This window comes from Carassius auratus, chromosome 31, assembly GCF_003368295.1.
Source record: "Carassius auratus strain Wakin chromosome 31, ASM336829v1, whole genome shotgun sequence".
Taxonomy (NCBI): domain Eukaryota; kingdom Metazoa; phylum Chordata; class Actinopteri; order Cypriniformes; family Cyprinidae; genus Carassius; species Carassius auratus.
The window spans coordinates 4,600,449-4,626,332 of NC_039273.1; the positions used below are offsets into that span (position 1 = coordinate 4,600,449).

Consider the following 25,884-nt stretch of genomic DNA (forward strand, 5'->3'; position numbering starts at 1 on the left):
AGTATTTTGGATTAAAATATTTTAGCAGATGTTAATACAAGGAATAAGGTCAAATCAGTTATAGTTCATTACTAGTTTAGTTTCAATTTGAATCTAGATCATGTAGATTATTTTACTCTTAACTGATCATTTAAGCAAACCAGGCTTTAAGTTAGATAATATTTTTGTCTTAGTTCAGATCCAGCAATGTACAGTTAGCATTTAATTGAACTATTATTTATTTATTTATTTTTATTTTGCTTCTTGGTGTAATTGTACACAATTGTTTTCTTCTCCTTTTCTTTCCCTGCTCTAAATTGTTACATCAGGCCGGCAGCGGTGCTCAGAACAGAGCTGTTCAAATCCAAATTGTTTTATGCCCTTCCATCGTGTTTCACTTATCACCTCGTGTTGACAAGTCTTAAGTACTGAGTGATATAAGTCTGTGATGCGGGCAGACATGCCTCATCAAAATGTTTCCTGTACAAGCTGATGATGTGTTTGGGAAGACGTTTGTAACATTGCTGTGTTATGGAGGTCACCGGAAATCTCTAGAACATCTGGAAAAACAATTATCTGAACTGACAAAACAGGTGGAGATTTTATCTTTTTATTCCGTAGAAACATCTCCCATACAAGACTTTTCCCATTTGTTTTCTTTCTCAAATTTTGCATGTTAATTGACCATTCCTTTAACTTTGAGGCTAAATATCAGTGTAAAATGACCGTCTGTGTGGGGTGCATTGTAAGAGCGAGTCATTGAATTATTCAGCTGAATCATTCAAAAGGACTGATTCATTCGGGGGTGACACGTGAATGTCTTTATAAGTGAGTCATTGAATGATTCAGACGATCAATGTAAAAGAGCTAAAATATTCATGAATAATACAATTGATTGTCTTTCTGAATGACTCATTGAATATGACTCATGACTCATATTCAACCAATTTGTTCAAAAATGCTAAATCATTCAAGAATGAAAATCCACTACTGAGAGTTTTGCGTTTTTATTATTATTTTTTTTTGGGATTGCATTATAATATTGTGTCCAAAATGAAAGTTACTCAACATGTTTATTAATCTGCTGTATAAATTAGTCTCACACAAATGGCACCTGTTTCTCCAATGTTTTTTCAGAGCTCTTCTCAGTTGATATACAAAGTTATATTCATGCTTACAACCAAAACTTTTGACACAGAATACGTTGTTGCATTCCACTGCGCTGTTCATTGTCTTTCAACAGTTGAATAGTTGAAAATTTCAACTTTTCTTTTTATTATTGCCTTGCGGCTCACTTTAAAGTAAAAAATGCGTTCTGTGTACAGTGCTTTGGTATATGCTTTGTCAACACTCTATATGAAATGACTTTTCCTTTAAATTAACAGGAACAACAGTTTATTGAGAAAGGATAACCCTCATTCACTCTCATTTTAGCCTAGTTAAAATATGGGACAAAAAATAAAATAAAACAATCATGAACCCTTCAACAGCAATTGTTAAAATGTCTTTCAGATGCTTATGTAGCAGCATAAACTGAAATACAACAAATTATCTTAAATTCTTTTAAAAACTCAAATGTATGCTTTATAAAAAATTTATAAAGCATACATATGAATGATAAAGACATTTCCGTCTGAGAATGTGAAGCATGAACTGGACAGGAAATAATGCCTACATTGAAGAAAACGAACAAAGGGGGGCCATTTGCAGACAGGGAGAGTGTGAATTAACACTTCTATTATTGTGGCATTGTTTCCCCCTCAGGATAAAAATGCTAATTTTGTTCAAACGTCAAACTATGCCACATATTCATATAGAGCAACAGTATAGCTGCCGATTTCGTAAAGGCACTATTCATATTAAAGGTCATAGAGCACTTAATGTGGTGAATAATTTGAAGGGTTTATTTGTCATAATAAAGAGAACAGCCATCTCTAACAGCCGTGAAAAATAGAATGAGTTGCATAGTCTATATAAAATAGTGTATTATGTTTTCTAAATATATATATTTTTTGTGTTCCACAGAAGAAGAAAAATAAGTTTTGGAGCAACACCAGGGTGAGTAAGTGATGAAAGATGTTGTATTCTTTAATGAACTGTCCTTTTGAATTTGAAGCATATAAATACTGTAGGAACTCATCTGTCTTCCATTGGTCTCAGACAAACAGAGCAATGAAAATTTTAAATTTTACACACTTCAGCTTTAATATTGTAACGTCATACTGTAACTGCTGAGATGAATTAAAAGATTGTATAAGGGCTATAAATTATTCAACATTCTCCAGAATATTATATGTTTACTAAAAAGTTTCTGTGTGCATGCCATTGTTTAATAAGATAAAAAAAGTTGGATGTATTTAAACAAAAAGAGTCTGATTTCTCTGTTTCTTTAATAAAATATGTCAATATGAAGAGTTCTTTCTACCAAGTAGTTCACACAGATTTCCAGTCACTGTCTCAATCGTGGCACTAAAGCCCTGTTTTCCGACTGTGTGTCATTGACGTAATCAGCCGAACACATTCAAAGTCAATATTTTCAAAGAGGCAGTTGTCTGTTCCAAAAAACACAAAATGACAGGATTTTGTGAACTTCCTTCTGTTGTTGTCAGGAAACTGAAATCCAGCATGGAAATCGACATTTAGATCTGACACAACACAGATACTGTCTTTCTGTGTGTCAGTAGCGAAATTATGTCCATCCTGATGGCTCAAGGAGAAGGTCAAGAGGTCCTTTGGCATCAGATTCTTGGTCTTCAGAGTTTGAATTCTTTCATTCTGACTGTATGGGAGAGTCTTGAGAATCCGCAGAGCTGAGGAGACTTTCTTCTCATCTTATGAACAAGGCTTGGCTCATGCTCACGTTCAGAGGAAATGACTTTTCCTAGCCACTCTTCATCTCAAGTGCAGAATGTGTGTGTGTGTGTGTGGGGGGGGGGGGGGGGGGTCCCATAAGATCAGCTTTCGAGTGCATAAGTTCATTATTGCTCACGCTGCTGTGTGTTTGAGTTACATAAATGGTATTGTTGAGATCAGAAAGCCGGCAGCCATAAGGAATGCATTTGCATGAGACTTTGAAATCATTGTTTTTATCTTCAGCTTATACATCAAAACATTGAATAAGCTGGCAAAAAACAGGTGTTTACATACAAAGCAAAATCAGGGTAATGTGAAAGACCTGGGTGTGCTGATCAGGGTCAGGGTTAGTTAGTTGATAAGTAAGTAGTGCAATATTGATTATTGGCTTAGACTAAGCCAGTATTGGCTGTAGTTCAATTAGAACATTTAAGTAATTAAAAAAAAAAACATGCCTTAGAAAAAAAACATTCCTGGTGTGCATCTTGAGACAAAACAAGGGCACTGACATATTTTAAGATCAATCAGTATACAAGTTTCTTTTAGTTAAAACAGCTCAGGCTTACATTTTAGTCTGGGACTAGGCTTAAACTATGTCTGTGAAATCGGGGGTATATTTGTTAAGACTTGAATTTAAGTCCCAGTTAATTGGTTCTCTCATCTGTTCTTTTCACGCTAGCGTTTTTACATTATTTTTACTCCTTCCCCCTTTTTCTTTGCTGTGCACTACTGTACTGCCTTTTGAAGTCTTTTGAAGATATTAATCCTCCTTTCATGCTTAATTCAAAACCCTCAATTTTTATTTTCATGAAAGCATTTTATTTACGACATATAATAAAATGTATTTTTTCATACATTCTGGGTGTATTTTTGAGAGGGAAATTAATAAGAAATGATCTTGTAATTCCTTTCGTCTGACTGTGAGTCAGAGGTGGATGGTAAATGCAAACAGATTGCATCCATGCAAAAGGTCTGTTTACATTTATTCCTCAAAACTGTGGAAGTTGAACCGCTCCCTACATATCATAATGCATGCATAAAAAAGAGATGTGGCTATGGAGATCCATTTACATGATGCAAGGTGATTTGTTTTTTTTTGAGGTATGTTCAGTTTGTTCCTATCCAGTTTCAAATTTCACACTCTTCTAAAGACATCTGATGACGTTTACAGATTACATGGCAATAACTTGAATTAATAGATAGGTCTGAGACACAAAACCTGGAAAATGTGTTGAGCGCAATAGAGTATACAACAGTGTTGATCACTGAAATGAAGAGGAGCCTACAACTTATTTAAATGGCAATAAAACATTTTTTACCTCCACCCATCTTTTCCTCAGGAACAGTTAAATAGAAAATAGGTGAATGCACCTTGTTCAATGCTTGCTTGCCAGGTTTAAACATCCCTGCTGGAAAATAAGAATCTTAAAGGGATAGTTACTCAAAAATTTAAAGGGGGGGGGGGGGTGTGAAATGCTATTTCATGCATACTGAGTTTTTTATACTGTTAAAGAGTTGGATTCCCATGCTAAACATGGACAAAGTTTCAAAAATTAAGTTGTACGTTTGAAGGAGTATTTTTGTTCCTTCCGGTTTGTCACAAGTTTCGGAAAGTTTTTTTTGAGTATGGCTCTGTGTGACGTTAGATGGTGCGGAATTTCCTTATATGGGTCCTAAGGGCACTTCTCCCGGAAGAGCGCGCGCTCCCGTATAGCAGAGCAGAGAGAGGCTGAGCACAGACAATCACGGATCAGAGCGAGAGCGTCGCGAAATGTCACAAAAGAAGTGTATTTTTGGTTGCCAGGGCAAGACAACCCTGCACAGATTACCAAAAAAAAAAACACATTAAGGTGGACGGAGTTTATTTTTAAAGAGCATCGACGGAGTTGTGCAAGTGTTTTTGTTTGTTCCCTGCATTTCTAAAATGCTTGTTTTACAAACAAGGCCCAGTTTGACGACGGATTTGCGTATCATTTTTTTCTTAAGGATGATGCAATCCCAACGAAAAAGGGTCACGATCGTGTGTTGGAACCGCAGGCGGTGAGTAAAACTGCTTAAAATGTCTCTGCCTCCTTGTTAGTGCGTCCGCCTCCCATGCCAGAAAGACCCGGGTTCGAGCCCCGCTCGGAGCGAGTCGTTGCTGCTGCTGCTCTCGTTCAGTTTCAGCCTCGGGATCTGATTCTGGATCATAAATAAATGGCTGAATCTGACTGTAAGCCATGGTTTGTTTTGGATGATGGTTTTTTTTCCTCACGGTAATGTCACAGCTTCCACATGCTCTCAACGCAAAAGCCTACTGGCGCTCGTGATTCTTTAGCTCCACCCACACGTCAGGCCTCCAGTGGCTCGTGTTTTTCCGAAAAAAATCGGCACAGACTATTTTTCTCTTATAAATATTATAAAACTAAAGACTTTTTGGAGATATGAAGGATGCAGTACTACTCTATAGGTACTCAAGATTAACAGGATATTGAGTGAAAATGAGCATTTCACTTTTAAATCCTGTGATCATTTACTCACTTTCATGTCATTCCATGTTGTTTCTTTTCTCTGCGGAACACAAAAGATTATATGTTGTTTTGTCTAAAACCGTAAAAGTCAATGGGATCCAAAAGAAAGTCACACAGAAGAAAGAAAGTCATACAGGTTTGTAACAACATGAGAGTGTAAATGATGACTATAAACCAGCCTAAACTTGTTTGCTAGCCTTAACTGGTCTGACTGGTCTTTAGAAGGATTTAGCTTCAGTTATGACCAGTAAGCCAGCTGGTATAAACCTGGCTTCGTTTTTGTTGTTTTCTAGTAAATGTCGGTCAGATAGTCTTGTGGATGGTTCTTAGCCAGAATGAGCTTCTAGGTCGACCAGATGTTACCAGAAAGACTAGTTCAGGAGTAAGATGATTAGATGTTTTAACCTAGACACAGTTTCCCTGACACTGTTTACTTCATTTTTGTCTTGTTAGTCAGCACATGTTTTTGTACCACTGTCTGTTGTCATACTTATTGAAACCATGCTGATCACTCAAGACCTTCTTCCAGACTCTTACTTTTCAATCCCTGCTGTTTTTTGTTTTGTTTTAAAACATCAGAGAAACAAGAGTCCTGACTCCATGCTAACACTAAGAAGAAACAATACTGTTTGGAATTGCCAAGGCCTGCAAATCTCAAAATTACATTTACACAGTTATCTATTAACATGATTGTGTTTCTGCAAACATGACAGGTTCCTATCACATGTACTCTTAAATCTTTTTGAGGCTGCAAGCAACATCTTCACCCTTGGAGGAAATTTTATAGATTGTGATGTTCTTTGATTTTGACATCATTATGCATTTCCTCATGTGACCTTGTACATCTGTGCAGTTGCGAGAATCCATTACTCCATTTCCACCAATGAAAATGAGACCTTTATATAACATCATGAAGAAAAAATGGAGTGAAAGTGTAATGTATTTGTTTGACAAACACAAACAGCAAGCTGATAGTGACCTCCACTCTCCAATGTAAACCATTCCAAGCAAATTGAAAAATAGACCGTGGTGCTAGAGCATTGAGGAACTGAGCTGAATATCTTTTCTTTTATTAGTGTGGTACTTCGCAAGACAAGCATCATTATTTCTGATGAATAATAGTGAAACATTGTTAATTTAAATAGTTGTTTAACTGGCAAATTGTTTTCTGTACCTCAATTTTTCTTGCAGTGAAATGCAGTTTTTTAGAGAGTGTTTGAATTCAGTCATCAGATGGAAAAACACATGTTTTTGAGTCTTTGATTGGCCCCAAACTGTTAACAAACGTGTGTTCCTGGGCAGTTTAGTCACTCTGCAAATAAGCCTTGACGAATCTGGATATTGCAAAATGGCATTAAACTAACAAGGACTGACTTGCACTGAAATGTTTCATCTAATGTGGATTTGTTATAGAAATCCCATTATAATTATGTTGCGTTTTTGGAATTACGTCAGGAAAGACTTCGGAAATCCTGTGCAAATACCTCTCTGGATCTGCACGTCATAAGAGCAGTTTTAAATAATATAAAATAATAGTTCAGTTACAATGTAGTAAACCATATAAATGGAAGTTTACATACTGATCTATATTTATTCAGATACAAGGAACCTTGATGATTCAGATGTTAAGATCTGTTCAATTGTTTGGGAAAAAAACAAACAGTGGCTATAAAATGTATTAGGATTGGGATTGTAGTTATAAATAGAATTGCTTCTGTTTTACACTGCTAGTCGTGATGTTCAGAAGACGTCTCTGAGGTCATCCTGTCTGTCTTTGGATTTGTGACTGCTGGCATCATGTGTGAAATTCCAGGGATTGCTGTTGTGTCTTCAGCTTGCTATTTTAAGGGGCATATGCACTCTTTATAATTCTACAGCAAACACAAATCAAAGTATTATGACTAGTTGACTCACTCTTAACTCTTTAAGCCTTATGCAGACTTTAATGTCCACAGTATGAGATAGGTTACAATACATCTCGAGGTTTTAAGCCTTAGTCACTAGGTAATCTGTCTGCTGTGTACTATGAAGACATATAAACACTATGAACCACTATACTTTAAATTGTTTAATGTGCTTGAGTTTAATTATATTTAATAATAAAAGTACTAAAATAATTCTAATTCAATCAAGTGGAGACCCTCCATCTGCCAAATCATGATGCATTCATTGCTTGGTTTCTGACTTCACCAAAACTTTTTCTTTCCAAAAAAAAAAAAAAAAAATATATATATATATATATATATATATATATATATATATATATATATATATATATATATATATATATATTTTTTTTTTTTTTTTTACTCACTTTAAAGGATCTAATGACCACTTTCACAACCCAGTCAAATGCAAAAGCCCTCATGTTTTGTATATATAAATATGTTTAAAAGTGTAATTTAATTTTTGTATATCAAAATTCAGATACTGTATACACTTTTTTTTTTTTTGGACATTGTTTCAGAATTATGCAAAATAAATTAAAAATTGCTTTTTTCTCACAATTGTCAGTTTAAATCTCACAATTCCTGACTTCTTTCTCAGAATAATGGGTTGACATCTCGCACTTCTTTTATTTCCAGCACAGAATAAAATGACATTCAGAGTTTTGTTCAGAATTGTGACTTTGTATCTTGCAACTATATTTAGAATTGTGGGATATACAATTAGTTTTTTTTTTTTTTTTTTTTTTGCTATATTAAGATAAATTATAGCATTATTTTTTACATAAAAAGTCTCTCAGTAATGCTCTCAATAATGACTTTCTTCCCATTGTAAACTAAAAGCTTGAACAGGCAGGTTTTAGGACCTGTGGCTTCCCTTTCTACAGAGGAGGCACTAAGACAGGGGACTTCTGGCTCTAACAACCACAGCAATCAATTTCTCTACAACCAGAGCTGCTTCGGACTGGGTGACAAGAGCATTCTGTTTCCTCATTCAGGATTTAACACTGGAGCAAAAGTGGAATACTGAAACATAAATATATCATTACGGCATCATCTTATTAACTTTCTGAAGTGATAGAGAGTGAAGAAGAGGAGGACAGAGGTAGGAGAGTTTGATAACACATGCATGCATTTGATACTTTACAAGTGAAGTTGTGTTCATAAATTCGGAAGTACTATGCGCCCATAAAAATTATAAAACAAACTTGATTTTTCAGTTGAAACTTGGTCCACTTAAGTTTTAGACTTAAAATCTTACCTGGACTTATTTTTTTATTTAATACTTTAGCATTATCTTCTTGTTTTTATCAAATTTTCTTTGACTGTGCAATTTTTAGAGCCAAAGTTAATGCATATAATTTAATGTTTGTGACAAAATCCATGGGCGTAGCTTAGTTCAGTCTTCAGGGGCAACCAGCAATCCAATTATCAATTTTTGAGGGGCTTAAAGGGTCTCCACTCCCTTTAAACTTCAGGATCATCAGGTTACCATTGCGATACGGGCCAGAGCAGTGCTTTCAGCTGCAGCACACATGCACAAACCTCTGCTCACACATGACTCATATTACCTTCAGTCATATACTGCTGAGGATGTAGCGTCAGGTCCTTCCATATTTTTCATATCATGAAAGTAGACAAGTTTCAAAGCTCTTTGTTGTTGTTTTGTTTTGTTTTTATATATTTTTCTCTGTGTTGTAAGGCAGACATGACTGCAGCCATCTCAGTTACCTACATCACTCATTACTGATTCATGAGTACCAGTCATTACAAGGCATAATATGTGTGGTACTGTATACCCATAGAAGCCATGAAACATTAACATTCTTGTGAGGCACACTTTGAGTTTTGTAAGGATGGTGCAGCTTGCATACAATACATGCCATAAAATAAAAATCATCCTTACGTCATTCCAAACTCTTTTAACTTTTCTTTCTTCAATGGAACATTAAAGGTACTTTTCAGCGCTAATATAATGAATGGGAGCTGGTGTTTGTGAGCTTGAAAAAGAAAAAGCACCATGAAAGTATCATAAAAAACTATCATAGTAAATATGACTTGTGTGTTATATTTAAAGTATTTTGAAACAAACTATAGCTTTGTGTGAGAAACAGACTCAAATTTAAACCAACATCAACTTATAATTATTAATTGAATTATTTGAAATCAATGATTTGTTTGTTCTTCATATGAAACTTATATAACTTCAGAAGACTTTTATTATAGTGCACTAGTCATATAGTATGGACTACTTGTATTGTACTTTTTTTTGTCATTTTAGAGTTTGTCAGCTCCTCACTTTCATTATATTGAACCTAGTGGCCTGGATAATCTTCAAATATCCATGAGTTTGAGTGCCAGGTTTGGAATGACATAAGTATCATTTTTGAGTGAACTGTCCCTTTAAGTATTTACTGTTAGTCTCTAAACTAACTTACATTTCACGCTGTTTAGCCAGATGTTTATTTGGGTCAAGTGCTACATAGAAAGCCAGGTTCATGGACCATCTGACCCACATTCAGCTACATTGAACACAACAGGTTGTCTTTTGCCTTTTAAAGATGATCCAAGTTTTTGTACCATTTCTCTTTTAGAAAGGGTAGGAGAAGCTCATTCTCTCACAGCCAGGTGATCTGTGCTAGTGGCCCACTCAACAGGTTTTTAGGGCTACCGGGTCACATACACACACGCTTTGGGAGTATTTAAATGCAATTGAAAGCAAATTATTGTTCTATGTGTTACATCTTGAATTTGAGATGGTTGACATATAGTGATTAGCATGGTGTCTCACAGTTGTAAACAAGAAACATGGATGCCAAATATTTGAAAAGTTGGGTGTTTTGAAGCAGAATTAGCTAAATAAGAGACACTACTGTTTAAAAGTTTGGGGTTAGTAACATTTTTTTAAAGGAATTAATACTTTTATTCATGAAGGATGCACTGAATTAATCAAAAGTGTCACTAAATAATTTAAACTTTTACAAACATCTTCTGTTAAATAAATTCTGTTGAACTTTTTGTTCATTAAAGATTCCTGAAAGAATTTATCTCAGTTTCCAACATTGATAATAATAACTAATGTTTCTTGAACAACAAATCAGCATGTTAGAATGATTTCTGAAAGATCATGTGACACTGAAGACTGAAGTAATGATGCTGAAAAATTCAGCTTTGCATCCTAGAAATAAAACATATTTTTAAATAGAAAAGTCATTTTAAAATATAATAATATTTAACAATATGCTGTTTTTCAAATCTATAATGTTTTGATACTTTTTCATGATTTAATAATTTTTTTAAAGGACCAAATTAGGTTGTAAAATGTGGCTGTCCGTTTTGTAAGTTGAACTCTGAGATGTTCCGAATGAAATGAAATATTCTAAAGACAAGTGAAAACCATAATTAGCTGTGGTGTGTACGTTAGCATTGTAAAATCAAAAGCTGCTTTCCAACTTCTGTCATATGCTTTAAAATGTATATTGGGGCCCATTAGGTACTTTTAAATTGGCTCTAACTTTTAAATTTCAACATCTGCCAACACATTCTTGCAAAAGGGAAAAAAAATCCATTCAGCCTGAAATTCAAGAACTGAACAAAGGGGGAAAACTTGACTTGCTGTCTTGCCATGGACCCTCACAATACATCACTCTCTTAGGGATTTTAGTCCACCTGCCCCCTTTCCCACAACTATCCGAAGCTTTTCAGAGAGGTTTATGGTGTCAACCTTGAGGGGGCTATCGGTGATGACCCTGGGCCTTCCTCCTTTGAGCCAGGGATTACCTGAAGAATAACAAGAGAAATGAGTGAGAAAATCTGGGAAAGCAAATACCCAGAGAGTGAGAGGTGATTATATGAGCTCAGACTAAATAGAAATTTACAGCTGGATTTGCTAAATGGTTTCAAGAGGTGTTTGAAATAAAGACTGAACGGGCACAGAAGGAAAATACTTTGTTTACCTTGTGATACATTTCAAGCATGTGCTAAATGGGACTGATGTGTGTTCTTGAGAGTTATCAGCGAGGAAGAGTGTAACTTTTCCCTTTGAAGAACACAGAGACAGAGCTTTAAAGTGTCCTAACACGTGGTTTCAATTCAATGGCACTCCAATAAATAACGCTCTAAATGTATGCCGTCAGTCCCCATACTGTTCTGAATCGAACTGATGTAAACTATCCAGCATATTTACCATTTCTCCACCAAATAGTTTCCAGAGGTGCAGGTGTTTGCCCATGGAATATTCTCTGACACATGCTTTTATGCCGTGCTCTGTAAACTATTGGAACGTGTTGGAGGCCTTTATCTTAGGCCTGGATCATCGCCAGCCGCATTCAATCTTTTCAACCTGGTTGAGTCTGTGGCTTCAGGTGTGTTTAAGGACTTGAACTCTCTTTAGCTCCCAAACCTGACATAACAATAGTTGCTGTAATGTCTTGTTCAGTGTTGATGTCAGTGGAATGCACCTGCAGGGAAAACATGATATTGACAATGATATCTGGGGAAGACAAACCATTCACTCTGAGTAGTGGTGGGCACTATGATCAAATGAGTACTTTTTTTTTATCACAGAAATAATGAATATGAATTGATAGCGATTTTTTTCACTGAAAATTGAATGAAAAAACTTGTATATTTACTTTTTAACATTTATATAGGTTAAAAGTTTGTGGTCAATAAGAGTTGTATTTATTTATAAATTAATTATTATTATAGATTTTAATTCTTTAATTCAGCAAGGATGAATCAAATTGACTGAAAGTGAAAACTAATACTTTTACAAACACCCCCCACCACCCAAAAGTGTGTCCTTTAAAAAAAAAAAAATACAAAAAATTTAAGAAGCACAACTGTTTTCAACATGCTAAAATTTTGGGTTGCATTTACAGGATTGAATTGCATTTTAAACGGGAATAATGTTTCGCAATATTATTGATTTCATTGTCTTGTTGAGCATAAGAGACTATTTAAAAAAAAATCCTTCCCACAAACTTTGAACAGTAGTGTTTGGCCAGGTATATTTTGTACTCTAATTAATTAAATACTGGTACTTTACAGATAAAAGGCACTTGACTGAATAAAAGATGGCTTATTTTTCAAATTTAAAAATTTCAAATTAAATTTATGCATTTAGCAGAAGCTTTTATCCAAAGTGACTTAGATTGCATTTAAGCTAACAATTTTCTCCTAACATGTGTTCCTTGGGATTTGAACCCCCAACCTTGCTAACGCAATGCTCTTTACATTACATTTTAATCTCTGTTTGGATTAGCCAGTTTATTTTATTTTTTTGCAAACAATATAAAGCTGTCCTATACACTACAGCTGCACAGTGAGATCCAAAATGTTTTTACATTACATAAAACACACATGAAAGAAGAAATATTTCAGATACATTTCTAGGCCCGTTTCAGTCAAATCAATTTCAATTCAATCAAATCTGAGAATGATCATGTCTCTTTGTACATTAGGTCAGATGTTCTTGCTTCTACTAAAGCAAAAGATGCTCTTGGGAACATTCTCAAATCATATGGGAGAATATAATAATAATAAAAAAAAAGATTTATGGACTAAAGTTTTCATTCAAATTTTTACATTGTAGAAATTTTGGGGGAGTTTTGATTGCCACTGTATCTATACCACAGTGTAAACATTTTTACAATCAAAAGTGTATAGCGTCACACCTCTCAACCATCACTCCTAAGAACTAATTTTCTAGGCAAATAAAGTAATTTGATCAGACTCTGTTTTGGCAGGTGGCTGTTTAATAGCTGTAAATCAGTATGTCTTATGTGTTTTAACAGTGAGAACACTTTATAACAAGACAAGGGTGTTGTTTATTGCAGGAAGACAGCGTTTACACCTTCTCGCACACATCTGTCATAAAATGTTTTTATGCTGGGGTTTTTCAGTCTCTGTGAACAGGTCTCACATTTCTTTAAATTTAGATGCTGTAAGCAATTTCTTGGAACACCTTAGGGAAAACAGTGTCCTTTTTATCTGAGAAATCCAATTTGTCTTAGTGGTAAAGTCGTTTTGTTCTTGCAATCAACCAAATACATTTTTACCATGCCTTCATTTCCTGTGGCTCCAGAGTGATTAGCCACATGGCATTTAGCCCATAAGCAAAGATGATTTTTAAATCACGTACTTTCCAGATGAGTATGCAGCAGACGAGCCATTCAAATTAATGGGATTGCTAAGAAAATAGCTTTCTCCAGGTATTACAGACCACCTTTCATTTAGCTTGCTGTCATGTCTTTGGAGAGAGGGAACATGGTAGAAGTTCGCAAGATGATGGAAGTTACTAAGACAGCTGAAAACACTTACAGCACCTTTTAAGCCCTGTTTATTTTACTTGTTGAAGAATGATCGGTTCAAATGTGACAAGGATTTATTTTCACCATCCTAACATTGGAACAAATTTCAATATTTAGAGCGGCTGAGGACAGTTGTATACATCCACCATGAAGCACAGTGTAAATCAGAACATCTGGGAGGAACTGGGATGTGAAGAAAACTCAGGGGTTGTGTAGTGCAATGTAAAGCGGGGCTGTTTGATCAAGACAGATTCACAACATCCTCAGCACCCCTCTCCCCTTTTTGGAATGAGTTTTCGCTCTTGACTTTTGAATGGCAGTGTATGTTACAGATATCTATTTTAAATAAAAGAAAATTGTATTCATCAAATAATTATAAAAAAAAAACTGTTCCAAAAAAATAAACTAAATAAATTAAACAGCATATCTGTTTTCAACAGTGATAATAAATCAGCATATTAGAATGATTTCTGAAGAATCATGTGACACTGAAGACTGGAGTAATGATGCTGAAAATGCAGCTTTGCATTAGAGTAATAAATCACATTTTAAAGTACATGAAATAGAAAACTTAAAAAAATATATATTTTTTTTAACTTTTCTGTATTATTCAAATAATTGATGAACAGAAGATTAAAAATCATATTGTAATGAGGGTGACGTGACAGGAGTTGATGATCGAAATGCAGCTTTAACAGGTACAACAGAAAACAGTTACAATCAAAGGCGAAACACAAGAGTAATCCAATAAACAGGCGAAGGTCAGGGCAGGCAGCAAACAATCAGAAACAAGAAACTGTCCAGGGTCAAAAACAAGGCAAAGCAAGGCAAGACAAGGCAACAAGGAACAAGGAAAACAGGAGAAACACAGAATCTAGGGAACACTACAGGCTAACAATAATCAGCAAAGTGGGTTTGTGCGAGTGCATCCTACATAGTCATCGTGATTGAAAAAAAATGTGAGACCGGGAATCATTTCCAGGTAAGGGGCTTATGGGAGTTGTAGTCCAGAAAGGGGACCGGTTTCATAGTGATCCCAAACTTTTGAAATAAATGAAAAAAAAAAAAAAAAAAAAAATCCCACAACAAAATATGGGCAAATCATATATTGCTTTTGACACAGAACAATGATGTGGTCTTAAACAGTTTGACAGCTTAGAGATAATACAGAAATGTCATTTAGTTCATGTACAGTGGAACTTCCTGCCGAGACCGGTAACTTTGTCTCTTTTTAAGGTATATTTCTAGTGTAGCCATAAACAAGTCTGAGGCCAAATCTCACAAATCCCAAAGGTATCAAGTCTGCATACCAAAATAGTTGCAGTTCTCCACCCATGATAATTAGTCTAAAGATGCATCATTCCATCTGTACGCTGTCACAGCAGATACCAAACATGGTTTAAAGCGAGTGATAAGACTATCCAGGTGAAACCCGTGTGCTGCAACATTTCTTTAAATACCACTGTCTGTGTTCTTCAGCCGTGGAGAGAGCCGTTTTCGTGACTGCAAGGGTTAGAATGTTGAAGTGTTTATTTCAGGACCATTAACAATTCATACTTAACTATTCCTGATGTCATTTTGTTTTTTTATTGGCACCCACAGCCGTATTCAGACTCGCTTGTTAAGTTGTCCTCACCTGCCAAAAGTTTTGAAACAATGTAAATACTGTGTGTCTTTTGTCCTGGCAAATATCATCTGCACTGCTTTCAAAGACAAGACACCGAACTATTTGGGCTAAAACATTCCGATTCAGAAATTGCAATCACTGGTCATGTGTATTTTTACATTAATTTGTTGCATTTAGTTGCTTTGGATAAATATGGAAGCCTGTTTTCCACTACAGAAATAAAATGACTTATTATTTCACAATTCTGAAAAAGAGCCCTTTTAGTGTCTAATTCCACTACTCTAAGGGAAATATTTCAGATTGTTCCTAAATCTACCAAGACCTCCTGATTCTGGTCAGAAGATCCAGTACATCTGTTTTAGATTGAAATAGCCTGACAGAAGCGGTCAGATTTAGGTATCTTTGCTTTCATGCCTGCGATTCCCAACAGTAATTCAGTAATTGGCAAACAGGAGAAAAAACAGGAAGGGTGTCAAGAAAATAGGACAGTTGACAGTTGGTCTAAATTGCCTGCTATTATGCTTTATAAGACAGCTTCTGCAAAATAACGTCCAGAGGGCAAAAGAGAGAAAATCTTGGGCTCGAAATTCCAAGCAAGCCGAAGTTAGCCAACAGCATGCAGTCCTTCAGAGACATTCACTTGGCCAGGAGCATCAATACAGTGAAGTTATTCCTTTGATCAACTCACCGAGAATCGAGTTGACAGATAAGTAGCTGACTGTCTTTTTTTTTTTTGCAAATTTACTAAAACAAGATTTGAAGACAAAAGCATTTTCTAGATGTTTTCTGCACCATATTTTTGGCAGCTCAAACTGTACAAAACAATTTGATCACTTGTAGCGGCATTTTTACTTTCACTTCTTTTGCATCAATATACTCACAGACAAATCACCTCAAAGAGGGTGGCACAGGTGAACAACTAAATTAATTCAGCTCTATAAGAAAAATAAACTTTCATAATATAAATGACTTATACTCACATAATGAAAATATGTATTGGTCTCAAAGTTGATCAGATGTAGTCCCTACTTTTACATTATATGATTTCAGTCTGTGATGTTATTTTTGGCATTTTTTTTTTTTATTCTTCTCATACCTTTATGTACTGAAGTGGTTTTGGATCATCTTTTTGGGTTGGAAAGGGCAAATCTGGCAAGCTTGACAAGAAAATCTTCTTGTCTGTCTGTTGTGCATGTGAATCAACACTGGAGCATAGCTGTAGATGTAGTGTAAATACATTTGGTTTGCCTCCCTGTCCTGCAGTCTTTGTTGCTTAGATGTGGCTTCCATGCAGAGTAAAAATCAGCAAATTTAGCCATAACTCATAACACAGCGAGGGGCCCCCGTACAAGGCTGTCCCAAACGCAGGCGCTCCCAATGATGTAACTTCTGTTTCTCATTGAGGGAATTAAAAGAGTTAAATTACACAGCTGGTGGTTTGGAAAAGTGCAGAAGAGATCTGGCTTTATGCTTGGGAGATGTGAGTAATATTTTACATTGATGTCTTCACATTTCAGTGCTCAGACTCTTTCTCTTGTGGGATAGTCAACCTGTTTTCTATAGCCTGAAAACAAAGCAGAGGCTCAGCTGTGGTTTTGGAAAGAAAATATCTAAAAGATTCTCATTATGAGACCACTGATGCATTCAAAATGTTTGTTCGCTGACACTTTACTTTTATGTACTGAAAACAAATCTACCAATCCAACAGCTGTTAATATTTTATAGATGTCTGTTTTTATTTTTGTTATACTTTTATACACATATTCTATTTTTCTTTGGGACTGCACTTTCTGCACTCAATTTCAAACTTTAACTCAAGTTAAAAGTGCTACGTTGTATCTTCTTTCTAAGAAACGTTTGAAATAATATGAAGCAATTCACCTTATTAAGTTTTCACAGTGTGTTTTACACACATTTTGAATTATGCACTGCATTATGTTGGGTTTTAGGATTAAAGGAAATGTTAAATGTAAATTTAAACCTTAAACATACACATTTAGTTTACTGTGATGTATTGAATAGGGCTGTTGGGAATTTACAACATCACCACAGTAACGTTATCTAGTTGGCTGACATGGATCAGTTTCTGTCTAAATGATTTGTGATAGTCTTGGAAGCATGCTTTAATACTGGTAAAAAGTTATAAACGATTGAGTAATGTTTTGGAATGTATGTCCTCATTTTCCAGCAAAAATGCATTTAGAAATTTACAGCTGTGACGGCGTTGCATTCAAGCAACTGTTGCAATTGTAATGTGAATTCTATTAAATATTTCAATAAATTGTTTGTTGAAAAAAATAATAAAACAAAAATATATTTCTTTAAGATAAAAATAATTTCAGTAAGATATATATATATATATATATATATATTTGAAATTCTCTTACGCTCACACAGGGTGCATTTATTGGTAAAATATTGTGAAATATGGTACAACTGAAAATAAATGTTGAATTGTAATTACAGTTTTAAAATGTAATTCATTCCTGTGATGCAAAGCAGAAATGTCACATTATAAATGTCTTTCAGTAATATTTACTCAATTTAATATTTTTGTTGAACAGGAGTATTCATTCCTTTAAAAAAAAAAAAAAACTGTTGAACGGTAGTGTACATAACTAAATAATTATTAATTTTACAGCAAAAGAGTTGTTAGGACAAGCGACAATCGGAACTACTGTCCTGACTTTGTCAGTGAACAAAAATTATAATCATTGTTGAGCCTGGCTACTTCTTTTGATTTTCTCTTTATGTTATTCTCTGGAGCTTGTTTAAACTTGATGAATAGATTTTGACTTGACTAAACTCTAACTGTCATATCTGTTCATCACTGCCAAGAGACTGTTTAGGCGGTCCTGAGAGAGGTCTGAGCACCTGTCTGACACAGCCTGAACTTTACACTGTGTACCACACACATACAGACACTGACTAGTGATTACTCTGACAGAGGAAGTGATGCATGTGCATCCAGCTGTGATGACCCGTCCTCACAGGAAGAGCAGGTACTTCATCTTGATCATGTTGACCTGCTGGGTGGCTGTTTGCAGAACCCCAGATACATTGATATATATCTTCTTAAACTGGTCTCTACTTACATATTGTCTGTACTGTTCCTATGTAAAGGAATAGTTCACCGAAATATGAAAATTCTCTTACATTTTGGATCTTCCAACACATAGATGAATTTGTTTGTTTGTTAGTCGGAACAGATCTGGAGAAATGTAGCATTACATTGCTTGCTCACCAATGGATTCTCTGCAGTGAATGGGTGCCGTCAGAATGAGAGTCCAAACAGCTGATTAAAACATCATGATAATCCACAAGCAATCCACATGACTCCAGTACTGAATGCAAGTGGAAACAGTCCAATAGTTATAAACAAATGTGTTGATGGATTTTGATGTGAGAGGACAACTAGGGACTCTTATGTGGGCCAGAAGTGATGGTTTAAAGATGAAAATTAGTTTCTTACAAACACACTGCTTTTCACTTTAAAATATGTTTAATTGATAGTCTGGAATAGTGTGGATTACTTGCAGATTATGGCAACGTTTTTATGAGCTGTTTGAACTTTCATTCTGACGGCACCCATTCACTGCAGAGGATCCATTGGTGAGCAAATAATGCAATTTAAAATTTCTAAATCTCTTACAATGAAGAAACAAACTCAACCATATCTTGGATGGCCTGAAGGTGAGTAAATTCTCATGATTTTTATTCTCGGGTGAACTATTCCTTACGTATGTACCATTATGATAAATATTTCTGATACCTCTGACACTAACTTGGGCATCATGGGTCCATATTAAAGCCTGGATTGTTTTCATTAGAAAAGTAATGACACACCTCATCCATGAGCTGCATGGTATCATTTATGTCTGTTGCACAAATGGTGAAACTCACCAAAATTAATAACTTAAGTGCAGGGGTTTGACCATGTTTGACATGTAAGCCATACATGTATGTTCATATCTAATGAAGATGAGATATGTATGGATATCTTTCTATAATTGTTTGTCTGCTTTATGTCCTTGGTTGGTTTCATTAACAATCATTAATTTGTCATTGAAGCATTGATAAACTATTATGGTGGCAATTAAATATTTCAATCATTATTTTTAATTGCTGTCTGATCAGCTTTGTCACTGAGGTCAAGATGCCTTCTTTATATCCTGACATGGTTCCTTCTCTAACTATAATACTCAGTACATGAATACTACATACAGTATATGCCATAAGGTGTATGATTTCCTCCTGGCAGAACAAGTGGAAAATTATATAGACTTAGAAGGAGGGCCTGTAAATATTGCTCAGTCCCTTCCTTTGATGTAAGTCTTATACATCATATATATATACAGACTCATTCAACACTGAAGGCATAAAAAATATGAATTAACACATGTGGAATTATATATGGAATTATATACACAACAAAAAAAGTGTGAAAAAATTAAAATATGTCATATTCTAGGTTCTTCAAAGTAGCCACCTTTTGCTTTGATTACTGCTTTGCACACTCTTGGCTTTCTCTTGATGAGCTTCAAGAGGTAGTCACCTGAAATGGTCTTCCAACAGTCTTGAAGGAGTTCCCCGAAAGATGCTTAGCACTTGTTGGTCCTTTTGCCTTCTGTCTGCGGTCCAGCTCACCCCTAAACCATCTCGATTGGGTTCAGGTCCGATGACTGTGGAGGCCAGGTCATCTGGAGCAGCACCCCATCACTCTCCTTCTTGCTCAAATAGCCCTTGATGCCTTCAGTGTGACTCTACAATTTTCATAGTCATGGAAATAAAGAAAACTCTTTGAATGAGAAGGTGTGTCCAAAATTTTGGTCTGTACTATATATATATATATACACACACACACACAAACTTTTATATATGCTATCTTAAACTTGTAATTTTATAATTTTATTATACATTTTTAAGAATACTTTACAATTTTCTAATATACAAAAAAGAAAAAAAATATTTGTGAGTGATTTTTTACAAATCTTTAATAAAACTGTCAAGTAAAATATGTAAAAATATGAAGACCACACACACATAGATATGTATTCATTTTAATTTTTCGATTTACACATTTTCAAAAATATTTTTTTTAATATTTTTTTATATATATTCTAAATTATCTACATTACAGTGAAATTGTTTTTTTATATTTTAGAAATAACGGAGAAAACAAAAGTAATTTAGTAATTCCTTTTTATGGATTCTGAGTTCGTTTATTTCCAACTTTGAATTTTTTAATTGAACCCATGTTGTCCATCTGAGTATTTTTCTTCCTTTTAAGATGGGTTTCATCTGACTAGCTTCTTTTTGGCAGGACTGTCCGAACATGCCCACCGTTTCACCTCATCCTAAAACGGAATGATTTTCATTTTATGTAATGTCTTGTGACAGCTTCTCATGAAACTATGTAGACTTTAGCACGAGTCTCCAGTATGCACTTAAGCGGATGCTAGTCCAAAGGCCCAGGGCCAGCACAAAGCCACACTTCATCTCTGAGCTCTGCCACACATGAGTGCTTAAAGAAAAGCTGCCCTCCAGGCGCTGGAATCCATAGCCCTGTGGAGGCTGCAGATAAGGCCATGCGGATGTGTGCTTTGGAAGGGCTCACGTTACACGCTGAAACCCATGCCACTCAGGAACTGTTACCATATGAAAGCAGACTGTTTTGAAAGGAGAGCACCACCTGGCTTGGCTCTTTGTGTCAGCGTGATAACACCGGCCATGCCAGATGGAACGTGTTAAATTGTCTCTATCAAAGCTAATGAGTTTGAGGTCAGTGGCTGAGGATTTCTTAGACCACCTCCGCAAGCCACACAGAAAGGCTGTGATCCAAAGCAATTCACTGGAGGTTTGTGTATGTTGTGGCAGTCCGATGGTTTGGGTGTGGGGTGTAGGTTGATGTGTCACATTTGGGTTTTTGGTCTGTCTTGTTGTCTGCGCGTGTCATGCTCGAGCAGTAATTTGACAGTGATTACTACATCATTCATAAAAAATGATATTTATTCAGTGAAACATGGCCTGTGAGGTCTGAAATTAGCATTTTTCTCTCAGCATTTCACCAATAGAAAGAATCTATTTGGACGGATGAGGTGTTTCTCCCTGTAGGAAAGAAAGAGGTGTCAGAGGAGATCTTTTGAATATGACAAATATTTCTCCTTGATGGCACTGGGATGTCATTGAGAGCAATTTTAGATTTAGAAAATAGACTAAACTAACATGTCTCCTCTCCTCGGTCTGGTGAATAATATTTTGTAATTCTGCTTGAATGAATCAATTCACTAGAATCCAAGGCTGCATGAGCGATACGTTTGCGGTAAATGGTAATTATATGAAATTACAGCTTGCTTCATATTTTTCTGTACCTCTCTGCAGAGGAGCTGGAAGCAGAAGATGCCACGCTGGTCGATACATGTACCATGAGGAGCGCAGGAGAGATACGCTGAAGACAGACGGGAGAAAACAGTTCACCTGGACACATTTCACAGGTAAACACACTCTTATTTTCTTTCTTAGCGCAAGATTACCTGTGTAAAAAAAAGATATAAACCTCTTTTAAGTTTTAAACAGTCAAAGCCATGCCATGCTAGTTTATGGCGGTGGATTCAGGTTGTGCTGATGCACAAGTCTGAGGGGTTTCTACTGCTTGAATAGCTGTAAAAAGAATAGCTGTCAATTACAGTATATAGTCTCAGCTCCCAGATTCAACAAAAAGTGCCACAAAGTCCATTGGACTGTAACATGGACATGATACCATGGTACTGCCATGGCTTTCGGAGGTCTAGTGCTAATGCTTAAGAATTACCATGAAAATTGAATAGTTTATAGATACGGTAATCATTCAGTATTAAGGTATATCAAATGCCATGGTATTACCAATCTGATATCATCAATGTATCACTGTCAAAATATCCAGCTGAAGATTCTATAAATTATTTTCTTGTTGGGTATTTATGTTAAAATATTTCTTACATTTATTAAATTAATCGATTTACTAGGTATTATATATATATTTATTTATAAAATATTTTCTGCTACAGAGGATGATGTTTACATATGTATGTTTATATGTAGATATTTTAATATAATTATATAAAATATTTACCTTTTTAATGTAGATATGACCATCAAGATAATATACATGACTGTGAGTAAAACAGATGATATTTAAGTAGAGAACAATTTAATATTTGTATCTGAAAATATTTTTATATTAAGCATTTTTAATATAAATACAAATTATTTTAAATATACGAATCAGCCAGTAAAAAAAGTCGATAATACTCTTATTTTTCTGGACTACATTTGTCTGTGCAGTTAGAAAAAGTACCAACAATTAATCTGTTCTATTATACAGTGCATTATACTGTTTTGATGCCTGATTTCACTACTTGAAAACAAGTAGTATGAAAAAAAGTAAAATAAATTCTTCAATCAAAAATATTTCAGCATGTTAACCTGTAGATTTGAAGCTTTATTGAGCTTTTTTTTTCACTTAAACAAAATGCTAAAACTGTAGATCTACAGATATCAACCGTCATGTTGTTGATTTAAAAAAATTTGGCTACCAAGTACTTTTATAATATATCAGCTAAAGTGTCTGTGCATATGCAGAAGAAAATCTAAAGAAATCATATTTGTATGTAACTGCTATTCTGTGTAATTAAAGCTAACATTAACCTGTTCTGTACTCAGGTCACGTTGAGCCCATGCGGTGGTCCATGCTACCCCTGCTGCTCTTGTCCTGCAGCCAGATATTTGCCCAGTGCCCAGGTGACATCTGTCCACAGAACGCCGACCCCGGACAGGATGATGTCACGGCCAACCGTGTGCCGACCGTGGATCCTAAACTCTTTAACAAGAGACGGTATCGCTCACCTCGAGTTCTGTTCAGCGAACAACCGCCCGACTCAGAGCCCGCTGGGCACCAGACGAGGAGCAGGGCGAAGAGGAAAGCAGGAGAGCCTCAACACCGAGGAGTTTACTCTGTCTGCGAGAGTACTAGCACTTGGGAGGGAAATAAAACCAAAGCTACAGACATCTCGGGCAACGAGGTCACAGTCTTGCCTGATGTTCTCATCAACAACTCCAAAAAAAAGCAGTACTTTTTTGAGACGACCTGCAGCAGCGGGCGGACTGGAGGATCCGGGTGTTTGGGAATTGATGCACGCCACTGGAATTCACACTGTACCAATTCACACACGTTTGTGCGAGCGCTGACTTCATTCAAGAACCTGGTAGCGTGGAGACTCATAAGGATCAATGTGGCTTGTGTGTGTGTGCTGAGCCGAAAGTCTTGGAGACAATAAAAAACTGGCTGCTTTTCAACACCCAGCGCCGGCCTTATGATATTAAACGTGATATTCCTCCACGTGGACATTTTCCTTGTGCAAACCGTCGACTTAACTTATGACATAAAACAGAGGAGAATAAATATGTTTTTGACATAGGTAACTACAGTGGAAAGACTTGGACTTCAGAGTTTGTTTTTTCTGTTCTTTTTTTAAGTATTTCTGTCTTGTTAAGATAATAGTTTTCTTTTGGAGCAGTACGAGAACATGTACATACAGTGTTGTGTGTGGTAATTGTTATTTATTAAACTGCATCATTATTGTCTAGTTTATTTTGTGCATATTAGGAGATGAGGTCATTTAAAGGAACATTCTAAGTTAATTACAACTTAAAATGTTAATGTCTGTCATCATTTACTCATACTTGAAAACCTCAGTCTCCGTTCATTATAATTGCATTGAACTTTTTGTCTTCTTGTTTCTTGAAGAAATAAAGTTATATGGGTTTGGAACGACATGAGAGTGAGTAAATGATGACTGAAATTTCACTTTTGGATGAGCCTATTGTTAATGTGACTTCAAAAGAAACCTAATTTACTTCTTAATACATGTTCATGTTGATTTGTGCAAATTTTTCCGAAAGGAATTAATGATTGAATGACTTTCATTTTTGGCTGATGTCACCAAGCCCCTCCAACCAATTGTCAAAAATTTTCACAGAAAGCTTGTCAGTGAAAGTTACTAATGGTTCAAAAGGTCCAGGGTCCAGTTGCAAGAACTATATTGTAAAGAATTTTCTAAACCTTAGGGATTTCTTACAAACCTCTACTGGCCTATATGTTCTTGGTAAATATATTGACTCTAAAATACATCATCTTATCAAATTAAAATGGTTTCATGTTGACTGAAGATCTTTCAACAGCATTTGTGCTTATTGTGGTTACCACAGAAAATAATTTCACAAGAAAAAAATTATAATAATATGTTTTACACAATGCACTTTCTAAGCAGACAAGCATGCAGTAATAACCCAAAAATGAAAACTGAGTCATTTATTTACACTGGATTTGTTCTAATGCAGCATGACCTTCTTTCTTGAGGGGAAAAAAACACAACCAAATGTTACATGTTAGCATGAAACAATAAATGGTTTAGTAGAATAACTTATCAACCAACTAAAAAGGTTAAAGTTACCTGCGCTAAGTACTTGCACAACAATACTAGTTAAAAACATAGAAGGAAACCAGCATAACCGGAGATTTATCCACCTAGAAGAGTAGATTAATTTCCAGGTAAAAAAAAAAAACTTAATGTAAGTTATAACATTATTTTTGTTTTGCTTTTAAATGTTGACCATGTTACTATGCTTCCATTGTAACTGCATTACTCGAAATATTTCACTTTTTTTCCAGATTATTTTCATAGCATTATTTTCACAGAGCCAAATGCAGAACACCCCCACCCCCACCCCACCAAAAAAAAAAAAAAAGAAGAAGGAAAAAAAAACTTTCTTTCGGGAGCTTTCGGGAATTTTTCTGGTTTTGATGTTTAAAAAAAGCTGTGGCTCAGACATGACCTTCAGCCATGTGGCAGAAAAACTAAATGGTCAGGGCAAATTTTGTCAGACACTTTAAGTAAGCTGGAAAGTTTGTTGGGACAGACCTCACGTCTCAACAGATGTTCCTCACACACATGGAAATGGACCTATGCTGGAATGCATTAGATTCCTTTGACAAGAGAACTGGCCTTGAGAGTGAAAATCGTTAAAAAGCAATTTTAACATCCACAGATAGGTGTGTCACTCCAACCAGACTCTGAATACATTAGTTTAGGCAGCATGTGGAAGTCTTAAAAAAAAAACAGATAGATCGCTGGCCTGTGAGACCCACCTCGGGTTTGATTGTGTAAACAGAGGGAGACCGCATGCCAAAGGTCAGGTGCATGACCAAATGATGAGGTCATGTCTGGGAGCTTGAAAGCCACAGGTCTGCGAGGTCAGACGTCAAAGTTCTGGTGGAATAATCAACAGGATTGTTAGGTTTATTTATCACATCACCCACAAGGTCATTCATCAGCACGTGTTTGTTTAGCAGTATAGTGTGGGTCAGGTAAAAAGCTCGTTATTTCAGACAAAGTCACTTTTATATAATCTAAGCTCTCATTAGAAAAGGACGTTTTGTGGTCAACAGTTATTTCAAACTGTGAGCTCAGATGAAGAATGTGAGAGAATTGTCCTTATGCTCACGTTAATGGAACAAACAAGCGTGTCTCTAATTGTTTGTAGGACAGCTCCCTATGGAGAGTTTTCTGTGACAAATCTAAGAGAGCCCCTTTTGTTTAATTTGCAAAGAATATTAG

At 35.6% G+C, this 25,884-nt stretch overlaps 1 protein-coding gene across 2 annotated transcripts; it reads left to right on the forward strand.

Moving 5' to 3' along the window:
• Positions 1 to 8,219: 8,219 nt before the first annotated feature.
• LOC113050282 (nerve growth factor) lies at positions 8,220 to 24,455 on the forward strand. Of its 2 annotated transcripts, none has more exons than XM_026213095.1 (3): positions 8,220 to 8,393; positions 21,611 to 21,723; positions 22,931 to 24,455. In XM_026213095.1, the coding sequence occupies exons 2-3, from the start codon at positions 21,648 to 21,650 to the stop codon at positions 23,542 to 23,544; spliced, it is 690 nt and encodes a 229-aa protein (XP_026068880.1). In that variant the 5' UTR covers positions 8,220 to 8,393; positions 21,611 to 21,647; the 3' UTR covers positions 23,545 to 24,455. The 2 variants fall into 2 exon arrangements, with proteins under 2 accessions (XP_026068880.1, XP_026068879.1); XM_026213094.1 differs by lacking the exon at positions 8,220 to 8,393 and adding an exon at positions 17,827 to 18,231.
• Positions 24,456 to 25,884: the final 1,429 nt, after the last annotated feature.